Source organism: Rhinopithecus bieti, unplaced genomic scaffold, assembly GCF_001698545.2.
Source record: "Rhinopithecus bieti isolate Rb0 unplaced genomic scaffold, ASM169854v2 scaffold_13207, whole genome shotgun sequence".
Classification (NCBI taxonomy): domain Eukaryota; kingdom Metazoa; phylum Chordata; class Mammalia; order Primates; family Cercopithecidae; genus Rhinopithecus; species Rhinopithecus bieti.
Window position 1 is genome coordinate 88,693 of NW_016807866.1, and position 18,538 is coordinate 107,230.

Consider the following 18,538-nt stretch of genomic DNA (forward strand, 5'->3'; position numbering starts at 1 on the left):
TGAAAGAACACAAACACATCACAGCCTTGAGCACATCACATCCCCCCATATGCCTCCACTTCCTGAGCCCGACACAAACACATCACAGCCTTGAGCAATGCCTCCACTTCCTGAGCCCAACACAAACACATTCCTCCGTATATTTCAAAGAAAAACAACACCTGGAGAACCTCCGATAAGGTTGCAACCGTTTGTAAAAGCGCAGGAACCAATAAGAAAGCTGCTAAAAGCATAATTTAAAATGTAAACCAATTGTAATGCCTTGTTCCTCTGTAACCTGACAAGTCCTGTTTACCTCAAGCTATAAAAAGCAAGCGCGGGCATTGTTCCAGGCCCTCTTGTATGTTGTGGAACGGAGGGACCAAGTTCGAACTTGCATTAAAGATCCTTGCCGCTTGGCTTTGACTCTGGACTCTTGGTGGTCTTCTTCGGGGAATAAACGGTCTGGGCATAACACATCCCCATTATTCCATTTGCCATATAAGTTATAATTGTAGTTGTGTGAACTTTGGGAAGCAGAGAATTTGTGTCTTTGTTCAGCATAATGCTTGGCATTTAATAGGACCTCAATAAATACTTTTTTTCAATGAAAGACTAAAACAAAATTTTCTGAAGCAAACATATAAAAAATGCATTTATGAGGAGATTTAAATCTCTTAAAACATGGGATAGGTTATATATTAAATTTTCTTTACACATTGCTTTCTATTCAACAAACTATCAATAAAACATATGAAGCAAACAAAAAGTATACCTAATGAAGACAGTTGAAGATACGGGACGAATTCACTAAATGTATCGTTTTTTTTTTTGAGACAGAGTCCCGCTCTGTCGCCCAGACTGGAGTATAGTGGCATGATCTCAGCTGACTACAACCTCCATCTCTCAGGTTCAAGTGATTCTCCTGCCTCAGCCTCCCGAGTAGCTGGGATTACAGGTGTGCACCACACCTTGCTAATTTTTGTATTTTTAGTAGGGATGGGTTTTCACTGTGTTGGCCAGGATGGCCTCGAACTCTTGACCTTAAGTGATCTGCCAGCCTCAGTCTCCCAAAGTGCTGGGATTACAGGTGTGAGCCATCGCGCCCAGCCTAAGTGTATTATATAATGAAATAACATGGAATACCAGAATTCATGCTAAAGAAATAAGATTATTTAAAATATTATAACTATTTGAAATACATTTCAGTGGAAGAATTCTGGGAAAATAATGAGAGAAGAATTTTAGAAAGATGATAACAGAAATAATCCTGAGCATTGGCACAAAGATTGAAATTCAAGGTATATCTCCTGTCAGATTTAGAAAGGTCCTAAGTCAAGATTAATTTGTCCATGTTCAATCACATACTTTCAAGAGGGCTAGGATGCTGAGTCCTACTGATGTAGATGGTCAACAATCACAGATATTGGACTGAGTGTTACAGTTCCATAGAGTACAGAAATAATCATGAGGGAATGGAGAATATTCAGTAAGTTGATTCAAAAAGGCGAGATCCAAAGGCTGGTTAGTAACAAGTTTCCTGGAAATTCCTGGATGAAAAGATAGTTGGGTGGTAGAAGCTGGACCCACAGTCCAGAGATGGGAAGCCAATGTTTCCATAACCAAGAGATCCAAGGCCAGTGTTTCCACATCCAAGGCATCCTATGTAGTTAGTCTGGCAGGGACTGCGGAAGATGGAATTCTTTGGGTGGTAGCAGGATGTCTGATAGGATTTGGCCAAAGTGCAGGATGTCTGACAGCTGGTGGGCTCACAGTAAGTCTCCTCACAGCCATTGTAGAGACAGGAGCCCAGTTGGCAGGTATTTGGAGAATAGATGGCATTGCTGAGGTAGAACGAATTATAAATGGAAACTGGATACCCTAGGTAACCTCCAAAACAGCAGGAGGAGAAGTTTCCAGAGCTGTAGTTGTAAGACATGTTAACAGGAGTTCTGAGTTCAGTTGAGTTGCAGTGAGGAGTGTGTGTGTGTGAATGTTACCTTCCATACAGCACACTTACATACTCTAGCAATAGATGTAGTCACAAGTGCCCATTTTAATGAAAACACTTAATTAGGCTCCAGTCAAAATGAAATATATTAATATTAAAATAACTTTTTATGAATGCAGACGTCTACATGAAAGAATTTCATTAGTTTTTCAAAGCAGTTGTTCATGAAACAAAAATGCCATTTCTCATTCATCTTGCTTGGGTAGAATGAAAACCACCATAATTGTACCTATAAGACTGATGCTTCAGAGGGTAGGGCGCGGAGGCTCACACCTGTAATCCCAGCACTTCGGGAGGCTGAGACAGGCGGATCATGAGGTCAGGAGTTCGAGACCAGCCTGACCAACATGGTGAAATGCCATCTCTACTAAAAATAAAAAAATTAGCCGGACATGGTGGCGGGTGGCTGTAATCCCAGCTACTCAAGAGGCTGAGGCAGAAGAATTGCTTGAACCCGGGAGGCGGAGGTTGCAGTGAGCCGAGATCGTACCACTGCACTTCAACCTGGATGGCAGAGCAAGATTCCGTCTCAAAAAAAAAAAAAAGATGGATGCTTCATTCATCCTGTCCTTCTAGAAATTGGATCAAATGGCTAACACACTGAGAGTTGTGGTATTTGTAAAGATCTAAAAAATACCTTGTAATCTGGAAGGGATATTTATCTTGCTCCAATTTTATAAATTCAATGGAGAACAGAAAAAAAAAATTCAATATCTATTCCTTCTTTCAAATCTTTGAACCATTAGAAGAAATAGCCCAATAACAATCCTTATTTGGTAGACATGCTAAATGAGTGCCTAACATATTTGAGTTTAGATTTCTTATAACACAAGTAACCAAGTCACTCCTGTGCACGTGAGGATTTAAGAATGGTCAAATTTTTGCAGAAGTGCTTTCATGTTTACATTATAAAACTACTAAAGAAATCCCTTACTCAGAGGTTGATTTGCTTCTTCATAGAAATCATCATTAAGTTTGATTATAAAAAACCGTTTATCCCCATAAGGTGTAAGTAATTTTTTGGTGGTGTTGATGTTACTGAGAGCAAAATAATAAGCACTATATTTAAAATGTAAATGTTTAATCTTTTCCTTTCTTTTCTCTCAGAGGGTGACATTTTTACTACAGAGGGAAAAGAAAAGCAAGAAATGAGGAAAATGTCTATCCCACGTAGTCTTCACAGAAAGATAAAATATTTGAAGAATTCATAGTAACAAATGACTTTATAAATTGAAATAAAGGGGTGGGAAGGATGTATGGTGATAATGCGTAATTGAGAGTGAATGCCTTTGCGACCTCTGCTGTATCAACTGACATATATATTCTGCCTAGAGTACTAGGCTAATGAAGATTTTTCTGGAATCACTCAGAAAGTTCATTAGAGCAAACTGTAAACAGAGATAGGGCACGGATACATGAAATGGCTTAACCTGTGGGAACAGGCAAACCTCTTAAGACATCCATCTTCAGAACTGATGTATTCCACAGTGGAAGTGAACTGAGACTCCCTTCTATGAAGAATTAGGATTACTAGGTCAAAGTTTTAAGGGAAGATTCTGCTAAAAATCTAAAATGAGTTGCCCTTGTAATTAATGATATTTCCATATTGAGGGCCCTGGGAAAATCTAATTAGGATGTTGTAAGTGGAATTTCAATCTGACAGGAGGCTGGAGATAATTGCTCAACTTCCTTCCAAATTGTAGACTTTATGAGTCTAAAACTGTTGAGGAGACAAATTGATCTCCAATCATGTTTCATTTATTAGGTAACATAGTTTGTTCTGTGCCTCTGGAATAAACAATTCTTATTAGGCTTCTCAATTATGAATAGCAAAAAGCATTCTAGTAGATTCCAAATCTTCCTGTTGTATTTGTCAATAAAATATTGAATATCAAAATAGCCACAGGAATGTTTAGCTCACCTAAATTGAAGTTGCTTGTTTGTTTCAGTGTCATCCACTCCTGTGTAAGCAATTTCAGTAGAAGAATATTCTGCGGGATTGGATATTAAGTAACGTTGCACGTTCTTTTCTCAAAGTATGGATGTTTTTGCATTCAACTACTTTCGTTCAGAAGTGGAATGGAAACGTTTTTCTAAAAATGAGCAAATCAAACAACACAGAAACCACAGCAAGATAAATTTCAATCTCTCCTCTTCCTCAACATATCAGTCTTCATTATACCATTACATTGAGGTGAAATACAAGTCACAGAACAAGAGAAAATATGACCATTATTTTAGAAGTGTTGTAACACTTGTCAGAAACACCTAAAAATAATGTACGTCAAAGTCATGTATGTTACTTTTGAGGCAAGGGAAGAATCTTCTTAAGATGCTCCCTTTGTCTCACCACTTAGGGGAGTTACTTTGTAAACTTTCTTTAAAACAGGAATGTTTTCCAGATTCTGGGCAATTCTTTCAGTGGAAAACACTGACTCTGATCAGAGGTAGAAGTACACTAGGAATTTTGCCACATGATTTGTTTTATTTTAATGCTTTTCGGCATCTTAGATGAATAATCTGGACCATTCCAAAATACATAAAGCAATTTATGATTTTTAATTCACTCAACAGTAAACACACACACCCAAGGAAAGAAAAGCTAAGATTGGCTCCTAATAGTCTGCATACAGTTTTGAACAGGACCATGCAAAATAAGGGAATCTCAGTTAAATACTTCATTAAAGCCATTCCAGTTGAGGTTTGATTTTTAAAAGACATTATATCTTGCATATCACTGTTGCTGCTTTCTGATGATATTCTTCGTTAAGTTAGCTTGCTACTTTGCGGTGACAGTGAATGTATGTTTTTGTTTAAAAGAAATGACTATGAATAGATCCGTTAGCTGGCAACTTTGTACACCAGATGGCAACAATTTTGAGACAGATTGTGAAACGGGTATCAATTATTTTTAATTAAGGCAGCTTCCCTCAGCCCAGACACTGTCTACCTCTAAAGCAATTCTCTGAGTTATCTGCAGAGTGACCTTTGGTAAGGGAAGATGAGTAATAGCTTTAAAGAGTCAACACTATTATCTGAATCCCAAGGCACAAACATTACTGCACTTTCTAGTAAAATCACAAGTAATACGTATGTCTGACTATGATGATCTTTTTAATTCATTTAAAGTTGGCAGGTAACCTGTTTTTATGTGCCATGTGGATGACATCCAATGTTAAGGGTATATAAGTCCCCAGGTCCAAGAAGTGACATTCAAAGTCATAAGCTTGTCATTGTAAGTCAACTCTCCGACATGTCCTACAACTGCTACTCTGGAAACTTCTCCTCCCATCTTGTGGGGGCTACCTGCACTACCCAGGCTTCTCTTGTGGCTCTTCCTACCCTAGCAACCTAGTCTACAGCACCTGACCTCTGGTCTCCCAGTACCTGACAGCTGGGCTCTTCTCTCTACAGGGGCTATCAGGAGACCTGCTGGGAACCCCCCGGGTTCCAGACATACTATGTAGTGTCCAGCATCTGCCAGACCTCCTGCTACCACCCTAGAGCCTCCATGCTCTGCAGTCCCTGCCAGATGACTTACTCTGGATCTCTGGGCTTTGGATGCAGAGGCTTTCAATCTTTTGGCTGTGGCTCTCCATCCCTGGGCTTTGTATCCAGTGTATTCTAATCCATGGGTTGTTGACCCAATGCTTTCACATCCCTAAATTATAGACCCAACTCTAAATTATAGACCCAACCTTCTACTCTTCTAGAAGCTGCCAGTCTGCTTCTTACCAACCAGCCTGTGAATATGACTTTTAGTAATTATGTTTGAGGAACCAGAAACTTAAACACAATATCTACTGTGTCCATTATCCATATATGCATACTGTCTATTGCTCTCCTATCCTATCATTTGCCTACGAATTTGATGTCTACTGCTACCCATGATAGATTAGGAATAATCTAAATTCCAGTAACTAGAAAATATTCACTGGAGAAAGACGTCAAAACTGCTTATTTATAATTATATAGACATGCCACCTCAAAGCACACTTCTCCTACTGTGTCTCCTAGTTATTTCCCCTAGAGTAGTTGCTTTAAATTTTACAAAGTGAAGGACATAAGTTTAAATAAAACTGGGTAACATTACATCGGCATATCTGCTTTAATATTCTTTGCTTACTTTTGTCTTAAAACTACTAAATATCCGGCTGGGTTTTTCTGTGTCTTCTACTAAAGACACTTGCACACGAATGTTCATTGTAGCATGATTCACAATAGCGAAGACATGGAATCAAGCTAAATGGCCATCAATGACAGACTGAATAAAGAAAATGTGGTACATATTTACCATGAACTACTATGTAGCTATAATAAAGAATGAGATCATATCTTTTGTGGGAACAGGGATGGAGCTAGAGGTTATAATGCTTGGCAAACTATCAGACACAGAAAACCAAATACTGCATGTTCTCACTTATAAGAGGGAGATAAATAATGAGAACACATGAACACAAAGAAGGAAACAACAGACACTGGGGTCTACTTGAGGGAGGAGGGTGGGAAGAAGAAGAGAAACAGAAAAGGTAACTACTGGGTACTAGGCTTAATACCTGGGTGATGAAATAATCTGTATAACAAATCCCTGTGACACGAATTTACCTATGTAACAAACCTTCACATGTACCTTTAAACCTAAAATAAAAGTTTAATTTATTTTTAATTTTAAAGAGTAAAATTGTCCGTATTCTTTTTTAATTTAGAAGGCTTTTCATCTTTCACGTTTATTCCAGCTATTAATGTCTTCACATGATAAAATGAAGAGGACACATTTTAAGACTACAAACAAACTAACCACTGTGGTCTTCTTTTCTGCAGGGAGTTAGAAATGTCGATATTTTATATAAATAATGACATTTGCAATGACTGTCAAATTGATGATATCATATAATTTTGGAAGAAAGAATACTTTTATAAAATATTTTCGAAATATATGAGAATTCAGAGTGAGGATATCGAATAAAAAGTTAGATTTTAGTGAGTTAGATTTGTTGAGGACTCCAGATCCCCTAGCCTTAGTGCCAGGTAAGAAATCAATTCTCCAAATGAAAGTGCTAACATATTTCAATATTCATTAGCAAGTAGGGCCAACCTGTTTTATATAATCAGTTATATAAATTTGATGAAGTCTCAACTTACTCTTATTTTTTGAGTTATTTGGTTGGCAGCACTTTCTTGAAAAAATAAAATTCAAAACCAATGCAAATATTCTCTTATTATCGGATTAGGCTAAACATCCATGTAGTTGATAATCCTTGAATTAGCAGTTAAGCCCCAAATGTTTTATCATTTAAGTCAAGTACAACATTATTAAATGGATGACCTAGATACTTACCTACTGGGTAACAATGTGGCTTGTTTTATTTTTGTTGTTGTTGTTGTTTCAGTATCTAATACCATTTGGTGACTGTCTCGGGTTTTTAACTTTTTATTTATTTATAATCAGTAATATATTAACATAAATAATGATTAGGACATTTCTATTTTACTTCTGTCATAGTTTCATGTAGTGAAGAAAAAGTAGCATGCACAGTGAGCAGAGTTTTTACTTTATTCAATTGTTAAATCTGAAAGAAGACAGAATGCTTAGAATTGTTCTTAACATTTCTAAACAAAATAGAATTATCACTTTTTTTTTTGAGACAACATGTGGTGCTATGGTTCAGGCTGGATTGCAGTGGCATAATCTCGGTTCACTGCAACCTCTGCCTCCCAGGCTCAAACATTCCTCCTACCTCAGCCTCCCAAGTAGCTAGGACTAGAAGCACACCCCCCTACACCTGGCTAAAAGCTATCACTTTTCTTGCAAAGAGAACATGCAGACAGATCACTTGAGAAACAAATTACACTTACATACAAGTGATAGGTCAGCCTACTCATTCAAGTCTGGGTGGAGGTGGAGGGTCATTTGTTGTTCAAACCTAGCCAGTAGTGCGATGGCCCATTCCTTAGCGGCAAGATGCAACAATTCTCATCAAGAGTAAAATTGTCCATATTCTTTTTTAATTTAGAAGATTTTTCATCTTTCATGTTTATTCCAGCTATTAATATAGCTGCCAACAGCAGGTGGAGTTAGTGGGAAATCTGAGAATTACTGGCTAGGTGCACGTGAAGTATGGGCGTGAAATTTGGACTGCCACAAAGCCACAGATAAAGGATAATCTCAATGCTCTTGCTACAGTGATTTGGCCATGTCTTGTATTGTTTAAATCTACAACTATTTTTTATTATTCAGTAACATTTTTCTTCTTTAAATTTTGTAGACAGAGGAAAAGGAAAATAAGCCAAAAATAAAAGCTGATTTTTTAATGGAAAAAAAAAAGTTGGCTTCTGAATTTCTACCACTAAATCCAGTTGATGATGACTGCATGAAAATGTACAACACTTTAATGATATTTATTATTCAAATGAGAGTAGGTGATATCATTGACCACATGAAAAGTAAAAGACATAGTTTTACTGAAGATATATCAGTATCTACTTCAAAAGACAGAAAAATGTTTAAGAAGACCAAGTCCTAAGATGATTATTTACTATTAACAGTTGCAAAAAGTGTGTCAATACATCACCCTTATACAGACATTTTCATTTAGGTCAAATAACTGTTTCAAGTCATTTTCACTCATGTTAAATTATACATTTTCTTGTGCATGTACAGAAAATAATTGAACCAATAGTTAATGATATGCCCCTCCAGTAGCAGGAAAAACAAATTACTAAGGATTAAATGAATTCAGTTTTACATTAGAACTGTCAAATGCTTCAAACAGAAAATAAATTAATTCCAAAAATGTTTTGATTTCTTCACCTAGCCCCCCCAAAACAAACGAGTAAAGCTATAAAAAGTTCATAATGTTCTGTTTGATAAAGTTAATGTAAAGTTACTTTAAAAGTTGAATATTGAAGATATGATTATTTGTTGTATCTATAATAATAAAAAGTACACATTTTGTTAAGGACATCATGGTAAAGAAAATAAGAGTCCTGTGGAGAAGACGCACAGTTTTAGTTGTGGTGAATACATAACTCACTTTGTATCCGACTAAGTTTCAATATTCGATCAATAAAAGTAGAAGATGTAATTTGAAAAATTTTAAAACACTTTGTATATATCCTAAATTGTACTGGCAATCAATACTTTTCCTTACCTCATCAATCACCATGTTCACATTTTTCTGCTGTATTATCTTTGAGCTCTTGTTTCATTTACTTTTAAGTAATAATTTGTATTGTTTTATATAGAAAAGCATATGAAAAGAATTTTCTTATGTTTATCAATATTTTTTACACATTGTATGCTGCTTCTACATTCTATATTGCTACTTTACTCAAGAACATTGCCATGAATTCACTCTGATTGGTTTCATTCTCCTTCAGTCCAACCTCACCAAAATGGGACTCGGGTTTACATTATTAGTGAGATGTCACAAGAGTCTGCAATTTCACCATTCTTGTTCATAATGTTTGGTATTATTGAAGGCAGCACTTTATATCTATCATCTTGGATCCTAAATCTGAAAAATCTAAGTTATACTCACTATAATAATTAAAATGTTAAGATACGTCATAGCACTCAGAACTCCTAACATTTTCTTCCTGAGGTGCCATCGAATATTTTTCTATTACTCTAGTATTTGTTTTTTTTTTTCTTTTCTTTTTTTTTTTTTGAGACGGAGTCTGGCTCTGTCGCCCAGGCTGGAGCGCAGTGGCCGGATCTCAGCTCACTGCAAACTCCGCCTCCCAGGTTCATGCCATTCTCCTGCCTCAGCCTCCCGAGTAGCTGGGATTACAGGCGCCCGCCACCTCGCCCGGCTAGTTTTTTGTATTTTTTAGTAGAGACGGGGTTTCACCATGTTAGCCAGGATGGTCTCGATCTCCTGACCTCGTGATCCATCTTGGCCTCCCAAAGTGCTGGGATTACAGGCTTGAGCCACCGCACCTGGCCTACTCTAGTATTTGTTATAATAGTTAAAATGTTATTTAAATAAATTAGTTCACCTTCTTTGGAGCTCTTCTCCTAAACTCTAAATTTATTTGTATTTTCATTCTTTATTACTGACACTACTCATGAGGCTAAACAAATAAATCCAATAGTGGATTATATCTATTTAGATGAATAGTAATTTTGTAGTATTTCTGTAGTACTGGAAATACTAAGTATTCCTTGGTTAAACTAGGAGTTGTATTTTTTTTAATAAAAAGAAAAGAAAAAACAGAAAAGAATAGCAAAACAAGATTCATTCAAGAGATCATATTCTACTAGATCTTTGTTCTGTAAGCCTTGGCCAGTTTTAAATCCTTTTAGAGTCTCCATTCCCCCATGCCTGTAAAGGTCTATAGTATATAATATTTGTCTTTTCATAGGGATAAGTATTAAATGAAAATCTGTTACCTGATACCTCTTTCACTTTCTTGTGTGGTATACACTCACCTATGACCACAGGCATAGCAATGCAAACCATTTTATGTTGGCTTCAACCACCCAACCACCTTTATGTGGACAACATCTGCCCTCAATCATATGCAACACCACTTTTACTGTACCTGGGCTTCTCCCAGGTCACAACTAGGAAAACAGAAGGAGCCCACTGTGATTCTTCCCTTGCATAATTATAAGGTTCCCGAAAATTACACATCTTGGATGTTGTTCAGCCAATGGGAGAAAGAAGTGGATGGATAAATGTTTTTCCATGTTGATCTGATCCTGCGGTAGACAATTCCAAGTCATTTTACATGCTCCTAAAAGGTCCTTACAAGATTTAGCCAAGTTGCTCTTCATAAAATAAACTCAAAAACGCACCCTTTCTTTAGATTTTCCTCTTTGATTCTTTCATCTTCCATAGTGTCTCCTACTTGCTTCCTGGGATCTTGTGCCACATAAACTGTTTGCACCCAAATCTTTGGCATTAACTCTGTTCTGGGGAGAGGAGGATCCACAGTAAGACTAATGGATATAAATGCGTGTTCAACATGGCTCAGGTGTGTTGCTGTTAGCTTGATTGGAGTTGAGCCTTGAAGAAGCATCAGTAGGTTACCCAAGCCTCCTGGACCCAATCATTCCCACTTAAGATCATTGGTGAATGATCCTTACTCTCCTTACCAGTAGGAGGCAGGAACCCTAGCACTTATGCCTGCTAACAAAGAGCAAAGTGTCTGTCCTAGCAGTTGTTTAAGCTTCACTTTTCTTTTGGTTGAAAATCCACATTCAGATACTAGACTTTAAGTAACCTTTAGTGTAAGCATACAGTTTACCTTATAAATTACAACATCCTAGTCTTGTTGTCTGCATTTCTAGTTTATGCATCAAATCTTCTGCTTTCCTATACCAGTAGATGCATGTCCTTCATTCTTAGACAACTCTCACTGCTGTTGAGACAAGTCTGCAGATGCAAACTATGGTCTTCCAGAAATGATTACTCTTAATAGACAACATACCTAATTTCAAGAGAAATGATCTCAAATCTGTCACATTATATGTGCCCCAAATCCAGTTACACAGTCATATTGATTTTTACTTAAATCTCCAAAATTATTGAATGCAAAAATGTAAGCAAAATAATAATAATAATAACAATGTGAACAATATATTTGGGTGCCAGATTACGTAAATTTATTAGATTAAAATTTCCATTTTCAACAGTTTTTGGATGAAAATCAGATAGCATATATTCTATCAATGGTAAAGATATTAGAACTTAAGATTAGGTTACTTATTAATTTCACAGTCTGCCAGAAGTTGGTGATGCAAGAAGCTGGTGGAAGAAGAATAAAAGGATATTGGGAACTGGCAAGAATGAAAACAATGGCTGCATTCAGTAGAGACTCTGATCTTAATACTCAAAAAGATCCAGAAATTTAGCAGGTGAATTGATAGAAGCGAGATCCACAGATTGGTCTATAACAAGAAGACTGCCAGGCTCTAGAAGCCAAGTAGTTTGGGTAGCAGAATCTGGATCCATAACTCAGGGAGGGAAAACCACAACCTCCATATTTCAGGAATCTGAAGCCACTGGATCCATTTCCCAGCGAGTAGCAGCTCCTAGATCCATAGCCCTGGGAGCGACAGCTGCTGGACCCAAAGCCTAGAGATCCGGTGCAAGTCGTCTGGCAGGGACTGCAGAGCATGGAGGTCCTGCGGCGGTAGCAGGACTTCCGGCAGCTGGTGGGCTCCCAGCAGGTCTTCTGACAGTTCCTGTAGAGAGAGGAGCCCAGCTGGCAGATGCTGGGAGAGCAGAGTGCAGTGCTGTAGGGGTTGCAGCCTGGGTAGTGCAGGTAGCCCCCAAAGGAGCGGGAGGAGAAGTTTCCAGAGCAGCAGTTGTAGGACATGCTGATGAGATGTGAGTTCAGTTGAGAGTACCCGGGAATATTCTGAGTTTTAATGTTGCATCCTGGACAAGGGCATTTATATCCTCTCAGCAATAGGTGTGGTGCCCAACAGAGTCATCCTTTACATATTTGTGGTCCCTCATTTACATATGTGTAACTCCATAATCTTGTCTGTAATTGCATTTGAATACTTTTCCATGTATTGTATTTATGGGTGCTATAATTTTGGTGTTATAGCACAAAGCCAATGAACTGCACTTATGTCAGAAATGCTATGACTGTTTTACGTTAATGTCTAGCTCATCATGACAAGGAAAGCTCTTCCTGTTTCTCTGGTACATGCTACCTGCCTCTTTTCCTGTGTTCTCACATCAGGCTTTGCTAGTGGATGTTTTTCTTTTAAGAGTGGGGAAAGAGATTACATTAGTTTTTTTCTGGTGCAACGGATTAGTTTCTACCTGGATGAGAACATTTGTGAAAATGATCCATCTTGTCCACCATTCATTGCTATACTTCAAAAGTACTTTGTGGTTATTTTTTAGGGCAGTAAGAGGAAATTAATACATTAAGTACTACAGTTATAAAGTGAGTCTCATATCCAGTGAAGAAAGATCAAGAACAGGCAAACCAAAGAGATAGAAAGAAATGGCTGAAAGAAACCTTGCCATGTATTTAAGACAAGATAACAAAAAGAAGTTTGACACACAGTCACAGAGAAGATCAATTTGAGGTCATCTCTATTCAGCCAAACAGCTGAATGCTTATCTGCTGAAGGGAGGAAACAAGTGAAAGAGAAACAAAAAGTTAGTTCGGGAATTTCAGAATTTTTTCCCTATTGCATTCAAGCTGGCATGTGTCTTTCTTGTCTCAATGTCCTCATGAGCAAAAATTTTCAAAATTAGCAAATCTTACAAACTTTGATATATTGATCATCTACTTTTATAATTATCCAGGGCTTCTACCCTCTTAGAATGTCTCTAACTTTCCATACTACTGGTTTTCAATGACTTTTTGCCACTTGTAGAACCAGGTACCATCCTACATTTTCCTACGAAAATGGGAAGTTTCTTTGTTCCCCAGTCCTCTTTTCCTCAGCATGGTATATGAATGTTCCTCTCTTATTTTCTGTCTCTCTCTTCCTCTGACTCTCTTTCCCTCTATTTTTCTTTTTTTTTTCTTCTGTGCTTAAGTTTGATTTTATCTTTTGTTCTTTTCTTTTGTTTACTTGTCATATTTTATGTTTTGTTCATTTGTTTGTTTGCCTCTGCTGAATTATAGATTCCATATTGAAAAATAAAAATTGGACAGCTTTGTCATATTCTTTGAGGATAGCCACTCTGTAAGTTTATTCACAAAATATTCTATGTTGAAATACAAGTACTTAAATTATATTCAGGACCAAAGAAAGTGTACTGTCGGCCGGGCGCAGTGGCTCAAGCCTGTAATCCCAGCACTTTGGGAGGCTGAGACGGGCGGATCACGAGGTCAGGAGATCGAGACCATCCTGGCGAACACGGTGAAACCCCATCTCTACTAAAAAATACAGGAAAACTAGCCGGGCGAGGTGGCGGGCGCCTGTAATCCCAGCCACTTGGGAGGCTGAGGCAGGAGAACAGCGTGAATCCGGGAGGCGGAGCTTGCAGTGAGCTGAGATCCGGCCACTGCACTCCAGCCTGGGCGACAGAGCGAGACTCGTCTCAAAAAAAAAAAAAAAAAAGAAAGTGTACTGTCATGGTTTTATTTTATAATAAAATATAATAAACTTACAACAATAATGTTAGAAATTTTCTCAATTAAAATGTATGGCAATATTGAAAAGTAACTTAATATAGGCCTTCCAGAAGGAAGAAGAATGAAGAAAGAAGCAAATACGGCCAATTCAAGTATCTATTCCGTGAGTTACTTTCTATTTTTCAATAGCAGTTGATTTCTCCTTACCTTGTGCCTTACAAAGTAGGTTTGGAAACTATTCCTTCCCCATTTTCTTTTGTTTCAAATGTAACTCTTTAAAATCATCTTGAATACCAAACTTACGAGTTACATGGGGAGCATGAATTTATTCAGGCGAAACTGAGGGATTTAGTGAATTTGTCTTCAGTTAATCCAGGTTCCTTATTCAAAAATCCTTTTCTGAACCAGTTATTGTGAAAAGAGGTGTTCTTCCCTTCTCTCTGCCTCTAAATCTCTAAAACTTTGTTCACATTAATTTCATAAAAGTTTAAGAAGAACTTGTAAATGCCACGACTTTGGACTCACTTCATCTTGGAGATCGTATTATTTGTTTTGTCTAATATGGAGCCTCATCATTGTTGTTTCTTTTTTTAACTGAATTATTTATCAACAATTAAAAATTGAGATCTTTCACATAAAATATACGGCTCAGGGATATACATCAAAAGGCTTCTGATCTTTTGACAGATAATTCTTTTCACTGAGCTATGAATAATGGCTTTGGATATTTGAGATATGTTTTCAACAGAGTCTCATCCATAGTTGAAAATTACAACTTTTGGCACCTACCTGCTTCTCTTTTCTAAAATACCAGTCAACTTGTCTCTAACATGCTGGAAAATCTGGTTTTCACTAACCGTCCAGGTTACATCCTCAATAAGCAAAAGCCAATATATAAAGATTCTATATAAAGATTGAAAATAGAAAAAAGTATGAGCCATACGTAATGTAGATAAAAAGTGTACCTTGCTTATAATAGGTATCTAAGCAAAATAAAGAGGAGAGAATGGGGCAGAAACAATATTTGAAGAGAGTACAGTTGGGAATTTACCAATCTTGATAAAAGGCATCAACTCACATGTGAAATAATAGGAGAATGGTGTAGATCTAGTCTAACTAAGGTGGAGATGGCTGAAAAAATGGGTTTTAGCAGGCATTACCTGGAGACAGTCTGAATATAAGCTCCAAAACTAAACTCAAAAGTTTTTTTTATTGTTTCTTTAAATCATTGAACAACTGAAATGATTTTTTGTTTGTTTGTTTACCCTGATTGGCATACTCGAGATAAAATATTCAGTTTAAATTTTTTACTATCCATCAAAAAATTGGTTTACTTTTTGTATTAGTCTATTCTCATACTGCTATAAACTACTACTACTTTATAAATTACCTGGTAATTTATAAAGAAAAGAGGTTTAATTGATTCACAGTTCTGCAGGCTGTACAGGACGCATGGCTGGGGAGGCCTCAGGAAACTTACAATCATGGTGGAAAATGACGGGGAAGCAGGCAGTCCTACAAGGCTGGAGCAGAAGGAAGAGAGTGAAGGGGGAAGTGCTACACATTTTTAAACAACCAGATCTCATGAGAACTCACTCACTAACATGAGAACAGCAAAGGGGAAGTCCACACCCATGATCCAATCACCTCCCACCAGGCCTTCCCCAACATTGCGGATTACAATTTGACCTGAGATTTGGGCAGGGACACAAATCCAAACAGTATCACTTTTTAAAAAGTATAAACAAGATTCAATATTTACAGACATTTTGCATTTTTTTCTCTTTCCAGAGTCTCCCCTGGGAGAGGCTGGAAGAGTTGTAAGATTTGGACATAGGTCTGGCCCAAGTGAAGGAGAAAGAGAAAGAGAAAGAGAAAGAGAAAGAGAAAGAGAAAGAGAAAGAGAAAGAGAAAGAAGTGCTTGAGACCTATGCAGGGGACAGTAGCTCTTTAAGGCCATTGAGGAAACCCTGAGTCAAAGCTGGCTGTCTAGTATCTTCCAGGAATCCCTATATCTCCACTGTGCTCAGTCTTTGCCTGGGAGCAGCCCAGAGACAGCAAGCCTTCCCAAAAAATGCAGTGTTAACTTTTAGAACACAGCAGGTAGGGTCATTGGTTATTTAAGCCTCCTGTAATTTAAGATACGAGATGTGAATTCTCCAGGCTGCCACACATGGGAATGAGAATCTGTTACGACCACGGGCCTCATATTAGATGCATTGAATCTGAAATTCATTTATTTTTTTCCTCACATTTCAATGGTGTTTATCTGCCACTTTGATTCTCTTCATAAGGCCCCCGAATTGGTTTTCATTTGTGATTGTCTCAGTTCCATCCCTTGCTGTCACCACGTCTCCAAATAATTGTCCAGGTTTCCTTCTGGTCATAGGCATCAATGTTATTCAATTTGTCTTGACTTATACTTTTTCTTCCACATTGGATGTGAGACACAGTGGGTAGTAGTACACAATAGATGAAGGAAACTTTTGTAGAATGAGAAAGGATGGTGATAAGTAGGTTTAGTTTTTAGCAGGTTTCTCATTAAGGCCAAAGTTGTGTCTCTAATCCATTGACAAAAAAAAAGACACGTAACTTTATCTCATTTCTCACTGTTTAGGGAAAATTATTGGCCCATAACAGCCAATAACAAGACACATGAAAATTATGCTAGGAGGAAAAGGAGGTGCCTTCCTAGACATAATAAAATAAGCATTAATATGAAACAGTCACAGCATTTCTGACATAAGTGCAGTTCATTGACTTTGGGTTATAACACCAAAATTATAGCACCCATAAATACAATATGTGGAAAACTATTCAGATGCAATTACAGACAAGATTGCTGAGTTACACATATGTAAATGAGGGAGCACAAAAATGTGAAGGATGACTCTGTTGGGCACACCTATTGCTGACAGAATATAAATGGCACTGTCCAGGTGCAACATTAAAACTCAGAATCTTCCCAGGAACACTCAGTTGAACTCACATCTCCCGTCAACATGTCCTACAACTGCTGTTCTGGAAGCTTCCCCTCCTGCTCCTGTGGGGGCTACCTGCGCTACCCAGGCTCTTCCTGTGGCTCTTCCTACCCCAGCAACCTCGTCTACAGCACTGATCTCTGTTCTCCCAGCACCTGCCAGCTGGGTTCCTCTCTCTATAGGGGCTGTCAGGAGACCTGCTGGAGGCCCAACAGCTGTCAGACATCCTGTGTAGAGTTCAGCCCCTGCCAGACCTCCTGCTACTACCCCAAGACCCACATGCTCTGCAATTCTTGCCCGACTATGCACGTTGGATCTCGGAGTTTTGGATCCAATAGCTGCTGCTCCCTGAGCTGTGGATCCAGGAGCTGCTCCTCACTGGGTTGTGGATCCAATGGCTTCAGATATCTGAATTATAGAATCCATGTCTTCCCTTCCCAGAGTTATAGATCCAGATTCTGCCACCCATTTAGGAGGTGGTTCCATTCATCTTGTTATCAGCCATTCTGTAGATCTGGTTTCTACTGACTAATGTGGTGACTGCTCAAACCCATTTGAGAAATGCATATCTTTAGTAAGGTCATCTATTAATTTCCTCCTTTGAGAAGTATTCTAATATTATTGATCACCAGGTCTACTTTACTTTCCAGCCTTCAAAAACTGGCGTGTATGTTAGTTCTGTCAAACTGCAGTTTGGATCAATGACTGATCTATAACTGGATCAATCTGGATCTATAACTCTGGGAAGGAAAGGCATGGATTCTATAATTCAGATATCTGAAGCCATTGGATCAATGAATGATCCAAACTGCATTATAGATACAATTTATAGTTTTTGTATTTCTTTCCAAAAGAGATAAGAAGTGAAAAGATTTTATTTTAATAAACTCTTCATTCTTCTGTCCAAACGTGCTGTTAATATTATTTATTAGTAAAGCATTGACTAGGATGTGCATTGTCATTGCTTCTAGTAATGGGCTTTGCAATGCCCAGATTGTGGTGTCTCTCCACTAATTTTGGTTGGGTTTTAGATATTTTCCTCCTCTTTAAGCAGGAGTTTCTGGGATTCTCACAGTTTCCAAGGATAGCCTTTCTCTTAAGTACCCTTGTTAGGATAGTTAAGATAGCCTTTGCTATCATTTTTGATGATAGCCTTTCATCAAAATCATCAAAAATGATTGTTTGGGTTGTATCCTGAAATAAAATTGGCTAGGCTCTACTTATATTGTTCTGCTCTCTCACATCAAAGTGTTATGAAAAGTAAGTTACTGAGATAATATAAAGAGCACTGACTATCCTTGTTCACTCTTTGAATATGCCATGCATGTCTAACGACAGAATGTATCGGAAGAGTTTGAAGAGTACATGAACAAAAGTTTTATTTATATGATTAGGCCTGTTCATGAAGTATATTAAAATGGAAGACTAACACATGGATGTAAATGTTTAGAAAAGAGCACCTATGAACGTAAGGTAATGACAGTGCAGCAGTATCACTTATTTTTAA

General features: G+C 37.7%; 3 protein-coding genes across 3 annotated transcripts; 1 reads left to right on the forward strand and 2 right to left on the reverse strand.

Moving 5' to 3' along the window:
• Positions 1-1,386: 1,386 nt before the first annotated feature.
• On the reverse strand, positions 1,387-1,961 carry KRTAP15-1 (keratin associated protein 15-1). The gene has a single exon (XM_017883880.1). It carries the CDS (start codon positions 1,916-1,918, stop codon positions 1,505-1,507), a length of 414 nt encoding a protein of 137 aa, XP_017739369.1. The 5' UTR covers positions 1,919-1,961; the 3' UTR covers positions 1,387-1,504.
• Positions 1,962-11,714: 9,753 nt separating this feature from the next.
• On the reverse strand, positions 11,715-12,333 carry KRTAP13-4 (keratin associated protein 13-4). Its single transcript, XM_017883878.1, has one exon. It carries the CDS (start codon positions 12,317-12,319, stop codon positions 11,849-11,851), a length of 471 nt encoding a protein of 156 aa, XP_017739367.1. The 5' UTR covers positions 12,320-12,333; the 3' UTR covers positions 11,715-11,848.
• A 4,715-nt stretch (positions 12,334-17,048) lies between these two features.
• Positions 17,049-17,567, forward strand: KRTAP13-3 (keratin associated protein 13-3). The gene has a single exon (XM_017883877.1). The coding sequence runs from the start codon at positions 17,053-17,055 to the stop codon at positions 17,557-17,559; it is 507 nt and encodes a 168-aa protein (XP_017739366.1). The 5' UTR covers positions 17,049-17,052; the 3' UTR covers positions 17,560-17,567.
• The last annotated feature ends 971 nt before the right edge of the window (positions 17,568-18,538 follow it).

What these genes read in the sequence shown, in the direction of transcription:
- KRTAP13-4 (XM_017883878.1), bottom strand. Translation starts at nt 12,319, where the DNA reads ATGTCCTACAACTGCTGCTCTGGAAACTTCTCCTCCCGCTCCTTTGGG.
- KRTAP13-3 (XM_017883877.1), top strand. Translation starts at nt 17,053, where the DNA reads ATGTCCTACAACTGCTGTTCTGGAAGCTTCCCCTCCTGCTCCTGTGGG.
- KRTAP15-1 (XM_017883880.1), bottom strand. Translation starts at nt 1,918, where the DNA reads ATGTCTTACAACTACAGCTCTGGAAACTTCTCCTCCTGCTGTTTTGGA.